An 11,496-nucleotide genomic window follows, 5' to 3' on the forward strand; every position below is an offset into this window, starting at 1 on the left:
GCAGTATGTGCAGGATTACATCCTGTGCTAGGCAGCCATGAATTTGAATCATGAATTAGCCCTTGCCCTGTAGGTCTCTCTGTACATATTACTACCTGTCCTCCACATTTCTCCTTAAATTCTCTCATCCTTTACGTCTTATGTCGTACCTGGGAACTCATGAAAAGGTTGAGACAGTTGAGGATGACCAGGCCAACCTTCAGCAAGGGCATCGCTTTAAAGCAGTGGTTCCCAAGCTTTTTAGTTCAAGACCCAAAAGTGAAATAGATGTTTTATTTATGAAATACTTATAATCTAATAATCTTGGAATAGTTTTAAATTGATTTTTATTTTATTGTATTTTTTCAAATAATATAGCGTCCTGCAGAAACTAGAGCTAACTCATTTTTGTTTCTTCATACATTAGTGCTATTGAACACCCTTTACATCTGTGGGTTGGTTAAAAAAATATTGAACCAATGAAAAGTGATGTTTTGAGTGTTTTTGCTTTTTCACAGACTGAATAATGAAACTGATGAGGAAGACACCTTGGTTGTAATCCGTCACCTTGGTTGTAATCCATTTCATTACGTTATTATTATTAAGGGGCACTAGCCCCTTCTATAAACAGCTTTTGGCCCCACACGTCTCAAGATTTGCCATTGACAATGAAAGAGGAATTCCGGTCAAATGTCCATTGACAATGAACGGAGAAATGATGTCCGAATTCCGCTAAATATGACGTAAATTAAACATCAAAACATTAAACGCCATTGACATTGAAGGGGAAATTTACATCATATGTAAATGAGCAAATCGGCCAACCAATCACAGGCAACAGGCGTTCTGCCATTTTGGCACTGGTCCCAATAAGGGACCACCTTATTATGTACCTTAGCAATGTCAAATGTCCGCTAACATATTGATGTACGATGACAAGAGCGCCCCTCATTTCACATGGGTGTGATTTAGTTTTTTTAATTGGCCTCAGGTCTAAATGGGTTAATCAACAGTATTGCTAATGCCTGCCATTGATAGATAATTATTAATTATCTATCACAGAAATGTGGCTCACTCATTCAGCTGTATGAGTGCTCCACTTGACCATATTTGGGCCCAAACCTGTGGTAGTGCAGAACAGGCCACTTGTCCTCAGTCCTGTAGGCTCGGTGGATTGTGGAGCTCGATAACCGATACCCGAAAAAATCCGATAACAAGCTTATTGAGTACCCGGTATCAATAAGCTTTGGGCTTATCAAGCCTGTTATTGAGCATAGTATGGCCCATGACGTCATGTTTAAACAATCAAGACGAGAGGCGATCAAGAAATAAATGCAATCATCCATGCTGGCACAAATATTTCGGTCTAATAGTGTATTGATACCTGCCAACCTGCAGCGCTGCTCGGGTAAACGAAATTACCCTTTAAAAGTGAGTCAAGTGACGGTACACATATTAACCAGTTAACAGTTTCTGTAATATTATTTTATTGGTAAAGAGCAGTTGAGACGAATAACAGTTCAAGTCCAAATTTTATTCTGACCCCTCCACGAAAAGGCCTTGCTGTCCTGACCCCATATCCATCATTTATACATTATGGCTAATTAGTCTTAAACTGTTATTCGTCTCAACTGCTAGTAGGCCCTAATAAAATATACTGGTTCTCTCTTCAGAATGTATTGTCATCTCCCGTCTTTCCACAAAATAATAGAAATGCTCGATAGTGGGCTTGATAAGAACCCGGCTGAATAAGCCTGAGGTGATCGTTATCAATAAAAAATTACGAGCTCCATCCCTAATCATGACGTCATCGCGGATAATATGACTTGCCAGACCGTATATAAAGACCTGCTGTCTCAGAAGAAGAAGAAGAAGAAGATAGAGAGTGCATATTTGCCAGTGATTTTCTTCTTCCGTCCTCGTAGTGTTTTTCCTCTGATTGGTACAAGGCTTATACCGATCGGTACCCCAGCTGATCCTGTGGAATCCATATCCCTCTGAAGTTCACAGGGTCACACAATCTCTCACCGACGTGACTGCAGTCCAAGTGGCAGCCACCAGACACCATGCCGTGGAAGGGACGCCACCACTGTAAGCACATCGCTGCATTGCTGTGCATCGTCTCGTTCCTGGGGGTCCTGGTCTTTCTGTTCCATGAGGCCTGGCAGGGAGAGAACTCTCTGCTTGCCAACCCAAGTGAAGAACCCAGGGATCACCCAGGGATCACTCAGGGGTCTGCTAATGAAGAACCCAGGGATCGCCCAGTGATCACTCAGGGGTCTGCTAATGGATCACCCAGGGATCACTCAGGGGTCTGCTAATGAAGAACCCAGGGATCGCCCAGTGATCACTCAGGGGTCTGCTAATGAAGAACCCAGGGATCGCCCAGGGAACTATACCCAGGTGAGGGATATGCTAACTCCCGGGCCATTCCCCTACATCATTAACGAGCCAAACAAATGCCCAGAGGGAAAGCCACCACCATTCCTGGTGCTGCTGATACTCACCCAGGCTCATGAAGTAGAGGAACGGAATGCCATACGCCAGACATGGGGAAATGAGAGCCTCGCTCCAGGCCTAGGAGTCATCCGGCTGTTCCTGCTGGGGGTGAAGGGAGGCGAGCTGGGACGCCTACAGCAGAAGACCCTGGAGTCCGAGAGCCTGAGGCACCACGATATCGTTCAGCAGGATTTTTTGGATACCTACCACAACCTGGCTATAAAGACGCTGATGGGGATGAACTGGGTGGCCATGCACTGCCCACAGGCCAGCTATGTTATGAAAACTGACAGCGACATGCTTGTCAACACCGATTACCTCATCCACAAGCTGCTGAGACCCGAACTGAAACCTAAGACAAAGTACTTTACGGGCAAAATTTGGAGGAACAGCAGCCCGTTCCGTTCTGTCTGGCATAAGTATTACATGCCCTACAAAGAGTACCCAGGCAGATGGTACCCCGACTACTGCGACGGGTTGGGCTACGTGTTCTCCGGAGACTTGGCGACGGGCATTTACAGAGCCTCTCGGAGCATTCCCCTCCTGCGGTTCGAGGACGTGTACGTGGGCGTCTGCCTGGCCAGGCTAGGGATCAAGCCCACACCGCCGCCCGTCGACTCCCTGTTCAACCGGGAATTGCCCTATTCCAGCTGCAGGTACAACAACATGGTCACATACGGGTTTAATCCCAGTCAGCTGCTGGAGTACTGGCACAAGATGCAGAGCGACGAGCACAGCGGTTGTGTCTCACAACTGCCCTAACACACATTAGAGTCCATAGACTTGGCTGGCACATGACGTAATTTTGGAAAGCCATGCAGTCTATCATGCGGTCTAACTACTGACCGATGTTTTGAAGTTAGACTAGGCGATTTCAATTCCAGTGTGGCCCCTCTAATCCTTTTTTATAATATTTGTTTTATTTGGAAAAAGCAGTACAGTATAGACAGCATTTCTATGTATATATACTACATAGGACGCAAGTGCAATTCACCTTTTATTTTGTAGTATCTAGTGTCTCTTGGTTTCCTGTGTTGCCCATGTTTACCTGCCTTGTCTAACCCTGTGATTAGTGTAGTGTTCCCCACCTGTGTCCTGTTACTCTCCCAGCCAATCCCTGTGTTGATTTGTCTGTTGTATTTCACCTGTGTCTAGTTAGTCCATGTCTATTTATATGCCCTTGTGTTTTCAGTTCTCCGTTTGTTCGTTATTATTTGTCACTGTGAGTATTCGTTATAGTACCTTGTTCCTTGACTCCTCGTTTGCCCTGTATTTCAGATCCCCTATAGTTTTCCCAGTTTAGTGTTTCCCTTTGTACTCCTTGTTCTGTGTTTTGACTGCCTACTCATCGGGCTTGATATAATAAATATCTTCATTTGAACTGAGCTGCCTTGGCCTCTCATCTTGCACTTGGGTCCTCCTACACTGTCTTGACTCGAACCGTGACACTGACCCTTAGATCTCCATGTTTTTACTACCCCGTTTCACACAGTAAGGAGAGGGAGGGGCTGGGGGGCAAGGCGACGGCCCTATAGTTAGTTAGTTTAATCGTCAAAACTCCTGCATTTGGTCATCAATTCATTTAATTATATTAGACCATAGACCATTTTATGGTTGTATCCAGAATGAAAAAAGTTCTCTGAGGTAAACAAGTTTGTTGTGAATTAGCAAATTGGACATTTGGACTGAATGTTTCCTTTATCCTCGTGTTGGGCTTCTGTTTTCGTAGAAGTTTTTATTTGTGTTAATTGTATCTTTCAACACGTTGTGCTTCACGAGTTCAAGTTCCACAGCCGTCTGCCTTGACTTCTGTGTGCGCTGACTGCGGCGGGCATGGTGTGGGCTAGCCCCTCCCTCCCCTCACTGGTGCAAAAGTGGGTAGTAAGAACGGGACGCGGTTTTCATAGTAAATGCGACCTAAGGGTCGCAATAAAAACAAAGCACCAGTGGCGAAGTGTATGAACGGCAGGCCCTGATGCAGGCTGTTTGGGGTGGACCGATCCGCCATGGCACGCTTCATTTTTCAGTTCAAGTGGTTACATTTAACGGTACAAGCAGTGTCCATCTTTTTGATTAATGTTGTCTTGCTACCTTTTTGCTCCGTCTTGCTTGTGTATCTTGCCCTCTCATTTGAAGGTATCTGTGGCTCTTTTAACTCGTAAATATACATCTTTTATACATCTTTATTTACCTAACAAGGAACCACATTTTACACTGGTTAGTCTTAGTCGCCCATCAGGGCCCTCCCATCCCCAGGCCGCGGTGGCCGAACGGTTTGCGGAGCGGTCTTGATACCGGAAGGTCGCTAGTTTGAATCCCCGGACCGGCAGGTTAAAATTACCACCGCTGAAGTGCCCTTGAGCAAGGCATTGAAACCCTACCATGAAATGGCAGGGTGTGGCTGTAAACAAGCATCTCGAGCTTAGTCCTCTTCCCTGGGTAAACAAAGAACTTTGCTTTGCTTTTGCCCTGATGCGACTGCATCCCCTGCATCGCCTATAGCCGTATATGTACCTACGCCAGTGCAAAGCACAAACGGAGCTGTAATGAACAAATAAAGAGGCTGTGTGGCATTGTATTGACTGATTAATGGAAGCGCTTGGCCTTAACAGGTCAATGAGCCGCTTCTCTAACACATTTTAATTATAGTGACTATCAAAAGCCTGGCTGGGAGCAAACATTGATTTGCTGTCGATAATGAGCAACGCTGGTCAAACAGCCTGACTCTACATGCCCCAGAACTCTCTGTGGCCACTTAGTGTAGGTATCCCATTCGTCATGCAAACAGCAGCATTGTCACATTGAAGCTAACAACATGTGTCCAGTCTAAACAGATCCTTTAGCAAGGCACTGCACCTACTGGTTATTAGCACTTCTGGTTGAGAATGTTGGACATGAAATGAATGGCTCCAAAGTTAAAAAAAGGCACTTCATAATTGCACTAAATCGGTAGCACCCTTAAGTGCAAAGTGGATGTGCCAATAAAGTAAATTGCACTTAAAGGATCTACAATGTGTGTGTTCTTTTTTTAAACATTTTTGCATTCAATGATTATCTATTCCACTCAGCCAGCTGGGCGGCTGTGAATCAGGGGGTAGAGTGGGTGGCTCAATTCTGCGGCTCTTCCTGTCCATGTGTGTGTCGTCGTGCCATTGTGCATGACACTGAATCCCAAGTTATTTTACGATAGGCCAGGTAGCCTGGGATCCAGCCTGATTGCTACGTTTAGCATTTCTCACTTAGCTTTACCGTCTGGAAAGCCTCCTTTGGTCCATGCAACAACGAGATAAATGACTCGCGGCTTCTAATTGGTCTTCGGAGGGTTATCCAATGTAAAAGGCCATAAAGGTGTTATGTAAAACTCGAGTCACTTCCTGACTTCGTGATGGAAATACGAGTCAAATGGGACCCTGGACAAACTGCCCCGTCTATGGGATGGTTTTCTGTGTACAGTCAGTGGGGACCTCATGTTGTCTTGGTGATATGTTATTGTGCTTGTTTGTTCACAGACTGTGAAGACTAATATCCTTCGGGACAGTAATGATTATTATTATTGCAGGCCAGCAGCTCGCATGTCAGCTCCACCACCATTTTGTAGGTGAGGTGAGGGTGAATGAGAAATTAAAATTGTAAGGCACTTTAGAGAAAGGTGCTACAGTATGTAAGTTCATTAGTGCACCTGCCAACAAACTGTACACACAGTGAACCCTTTCTCTTTGGTTCAACAGTGGGTTCATGAACAGGTGGGTTTATGTCACTCACTGTGTGTTTTATTGATAATGGGGCTACAGTTCTGCTATATTTCCCCGTTTGAAATATTTTACAGTACACTGGAGGCTTACTTGCCCATCTGATACTTTTAAAGTATTCTATGGCATAATCTAAGGCATCTTTCAAAGTTGAAGCAAGGTTGGGTCTCATAAGGCTAAGCAATTACATGGAAATATGACATAAAACATAAATTAATACTATTCATAGATCATAGTTAAGAAAGCCAACTTTTTGTTGGCTGCAGGCTAAGCCATCTACTATTTGTATTGTTTTTTTCTACACACAAGACATACCTACATACATACACCACTAGACTACACATGAGCATACAATACATTAAGAACACCTTGAGAAGAACAAATAAATAAAAAAGACCAAAACAGTCACACAATAAAATAAGGTAAAATAAAAGTTTAAATGTATTAAGGTCATATCACATTGCATCACATTACATCGCTCTCAAAGAGATTGTCACTTGCTATAATTCAACTATTAGACACCTGAACATCCTCAGCCAGGATTTTTTGTTTAAAATAGTCCAAAAAATGGCTGCCAAACCAAATTTCTGGGCGGAGCCCCTGGTGGAATATTTGAGCTTCTCAAGTTTTAGGTGTGCCACACATCTCCGACCCAGCGTCGATGCGATGGGGGAATAGCAACACATAAACAACACTTTCCTTTATACTGTAGCTAGTGTACTGTATGTATTTCTGATGTCTCTTAATTCTCTGATGAGAAAAGGTGAAAGAAGACATGCACATCTCATACCTACTCAAAAAGAAGAGTATGTTGTATAATCCAAGCACCAAACAACTTTGGTGGTGATTTGTTGTCTGCGTCAAATCAGTTTTCTACAACAGTTACCCCCTGTCCTGGACTAGGACTAAACAGGAAACAGCAATTGGCATCAGCTAATATGTATGGCATGACCTTTTGGCACAATTTAAAGCTCCATTCCTGTTTTTATTTTTATTTGGACCATACCAAAATCATGTACAGTATTTAAGGATAGGCAATTAATGCTTGATGGGATTAAGGATAGGCAATTAATCGGTCATATCAGTATCGGTCGATGTTGGCCTTAAAGTAATAAAATAATATATCGGTTCGGATATTTTATTTGATAATAATTTTTTAATTATGTTGAATTATTTTAAAAGAATCACACCCGTGTGAACTGAGTGGTGCAACTATACAAACCTGTATATAGGAGGAGCTAGCGCCCCTCGATAAGCCTTTTGTGATGATGAAGGCTGTAGATTCTATTAGTGTTTTGTGATTTTTATACATTTGAAAACTTGAAATGGGACATTTCTGCATAATGAACTACTTTGTTTTTAATGATGCCAATACTTTTACGTACATTTTAAGTACATTTTGAATTCTGGAGTTTCCGGAGTATTTCTATATTGCAGTATCTTTTACTCAAGTAAAGTTTTTCCACCACTGCCTGTGGTGTACCGACAGTATGTGTTGCATTTGTAAGGAAATCGTTTAAACTTACACTGCCTTAGTTCAGAACCATACTTTATTCTATTCTACTCTGCTCATTTTTGCCACTTTGACTTGTTGTAATAGCTAGCAGGTCGGCCTATGTTTAAGTGCCTCAGCGTGACAACCGTATCCGTTTCGTTATGGTCATCATCACTGTGAAAACACAATGACACATTCAACATAGATATTAACTAGATAGATATTTAATAGAGACTAGGCATACTGTATGTCACTTATAATCTCATCATTCAAGAACAGCTTGTCCCTGCAGAGCAGAGGTAAATCAATGCTGGCGTGCGTGCGTCCGTGCGTGCGTGCGTGCGTGCGTGCGTCCGTCCGTGCGTGCGTGCGTGCGCGCGTCTGTGTGTGTGTGTGTGACAAGGCACTGCACTCTGTGTGCATGTTAACCAGGGGGATTGTTGGGGCCTCAGGATGAATGAAATGAAATCTGATCCTGGCATTGGCCGTGTTACGGAAATCAAACTGGGGAAAAATGTAATACCCGTGGCTATTTGCCCAGCGCAGGTAACATTAATACGCACGCACAGTCGCACACGCACAGTCGCACACACACAGTCGCACACACACACACACGCACACTCTCACTCAAATAGACCATACAGTATTTCCGTCTGACTCTTGCTCTGATCTGTGCCAAGACCTCCCACTATAATCTTTAATCGAAATGAGAACATAAAGAGAGACATTAACATTTGGCTGTATTTTTTAAAGAAACAAGGCTCCCAGTGTGATTTGTGAATCTGCCATGACCAACATTTTCTAATTAAATATATATTTTAATTTCATTCATTTGTCTATAAAAGAAGCATTATTTTAATATTTTTGGAAGGCTAGACTTACTTTGAAAACACGTTGTATGGCCTTTTGACTTTCTCACATTGCAGAGAAAATCCTCTACTAATTCCCTGGCTTTCATCTTCCCCTTTCCAAATGTTGTGGTTGGTGTGATTAGCCTCATGTCAGAGATGGCAGCCAAAAATAATATTGACAAGGAATTCAAGTCGATTGTGGATTTGACTGACGACCGATGTGCGCATGCACGCACACACAGACATACACACACACACTCATCGAAGCCTGCAATATATATACTGTATAGTATAGAGTTAGTTTGAAGCAAGAGTTTTAACAAACAAATCACAAGTCTATAGCAAGACGTTCAGATGTTGTTGGCTGGTTGGAATTGATTTGCTACACCTACTGTACAGTACAGCATCTTTCTTTCTTGTTCTCACCAGCACACCACACAGTACCACACATGTACTACAGCACACCACACAGTACCATGTACTACAGCACACCACACCGTACCATGTACTACAGCACACCACACAGTACCATGTACTACAGCACACCACACAGTACCATGTACTACAGTACACCACACAGTACCATGTACTACAGCACACCACACAGTACCATGTACTACAGCACACCACACAGTACCATGTACTACAGCACACCACACAGTACCATGTACTACAGCACACCACACAGTACCATGTACTACAGTACACCACACAGTACCATGTACTACAGTACACCAACACGGATCCAAACACGCCCTCCATTAACCTACAGACTCACACACTGTCGTGGCGTGTTCCAGACTGCTATGCTTGCAGTATCCAGTAACAGTGTAGGTGCAGCGCTGCACAGACATGCCCTAGGGTGCTAGTGTACGTTATACACCACAAGGACCCCTTTTCTGATTACCCCCATTCTCTTCTCTTCTCTTCTAAATGGTAAATGATGCATTTATATAGCGCCTTTTATCCAAGGCGCTTTACATAGATTGATCGATGGCGACGGAAACCATGTGCAAGGCACCAACCAGCACATCAGAAGCAATTTGGGGTTCAGGCACAGTGTCTTGCTCAAGGACACTTCGACTCTATCTCTATCTCTATCTCTTCTCTTCTCTAATAATAATACGTATATCTCTAGTCCAAACTTCCCAGAACAAGTCCTGGGCCTGAAATCATTATTACATAACGTAATGATGACCACCCAATGAGCATCCCTTGAATCCAGCATAGACATCTTGTTATGGGGTAAATTTAGCTTTTTCTGTTTTGCCTGAAAACATAATACAATTAACATTATATATAAATGTACACAAGAGTGATGAGTGATATGCGTTTTAGAGTGATAAGAATGAGAGATAAGACGAGACATTGCTGTGCCAAAGGTGGCACAGCAGTTAAGATACAGATTACTGGGCAAGAAAAAGTACTGCAGCAGGGTAAAAACGAAAGACATCACATTCAACACAACACCATCAAAGAATTGACGGAACATACAACAATACACACCCTCAACAGTGCTTGCATGTCAGATTGTGTTCGTACTATACTAAACTGTTGTTCTCCGAGCAATTCGTCTATTGAACGAGCAAACCTGTACCACATTATACATCTTCATAGCTAGTGCCACAGACGATTGTCCTTTGGGGAAGATAATCTATCTTTCTTTAACCCTTCTGCGAAATGTTTAGACTAGACCAGGGGTCTTCAACAGGCCGTCAGGGACCCCTAGGGGGTCCTCCGAGACACTGCAGGGGGGCCGTCAAATCTTTGTGTGATAGGGACTTTATTCATTCATTCATTCATTTTTTTTTTTTTTTACATTAACCACTTGAACCCTTGCATCTGTGGGGGTAACATTAGCCAAAAATAGTAGATCTACAAGCTCACAACGTGTTACAGGCACTCGCACATGGTATCTTCAGCGTTGTTCTGGTGTACAGGTAAAAGAAAGCAGATCAAGTACCGAGCCAAAGGTCAAGTTTGCAAAGTGTCTGAAAACACATTTAACATGCACTACCAAATACCAATATGTAGTAGTTGTCCCTGCTTTATTTCTCTATCAGCTAAGGTATCCTTGCTCTGAAGACATCTGGACTAGAGTGATAATAAGAGTGACAAGTAATAATAGTGGTAAGTGATGAGATTGATTCGTTCATATTGCATGTTCATTTTATAAACCCTACTGTAAATGTCGTTTGTACATTATGTAGACTGAACTGGGGCTAAGTCAGGATAGGACCTTTATTGGGGAAGGGAAATTCAGCCACAAAAGAGGTATGTTTTTATGCACATACTGAAAAGGGAATTTGATCTCCTTGGAATTAACTGTTCTGCCAACAAACTCAACAATATGGAGGAGACTACAGAACAGTGAAATCCTCCATGTTAATTTAACTCTGAGAGTTAAACATTTTACATTAAAGGGAATGAGACAGTGAGAGACAGAGACAGACGGATGGACGGAAAGGCACATGGTAGCGGTCGGAGCAAACGTGCTTTGTAATAACAATATCTGAGACTTATGTAGCGCTTTTCATGGTACCCAAAGACGCTTTACATGTGTGGGGGCCGGGGGGGACATAAGAAAAGGACAACTTTATTAGAAAAAACTAGTAAGATAAGAATAAAAACCATTAAAACTGGACGCACAACAACTGTGCGCCCAGGTTTGGAAGAAATTAGACAGGACATTGTTGTTTGCCGAGACAGCAGGGTACCTGTGAAGGCAACGCAGACACACAGCAGCATGGATCCTATTAAACGTAACTGATTGTAACTGGGGCACATGAAATATATCTGGAGACACCTCCTGATGGCTCCAGACTGAGCCGTCTCACACACACACACACACACACACACACACACACACACACCAGCGTGGAGGAGACAACCCCGACAGAACCAGACAGCTCTGTATTTCACA

The 11,496-nt window shown here is 43.1% G+C and overlaps 1 protein-coding gene across 1 annotated transcript; it reads left to right on the forward strand.

The window, feature by feature from the left end:
* Positions 1-2,391: 2,391 nt before the first annotated feature.
* LOC310878532 (beta-1,3-galactosyltransferase 2-like) lies at positions 2,392-3,240 on the forward strand (the record flags this gene model as incomplete). Its single annotated transcript, XM_083792862.1, has 1 exon — positions 2,392-3,240. One exon carries the CDS (start codon positions 2,392-2,394, stop codon positions 3,238-3,240), a length of 849 nt encoding a protein of 282 aa, XP_083648988.1.
* Between the last annotated feature and the right edge of the window lie 8,256 nt (positions 3,241-11,496).

The sequence above is a fragment of the Protomyctophum parallelum genome (genome assembly GCF_964188405.1).
Source record: "Protomyctophum parallelum genome assembly, chromosome: 20".
Classification (NCBI taxonomy): domain Eukaryota; kingdom Metazoa; phylum Chordata; class Actinopteri; order Myctophiformes; family Myctophidae; genus Protomyctophum; species Protomyctophum parallelum.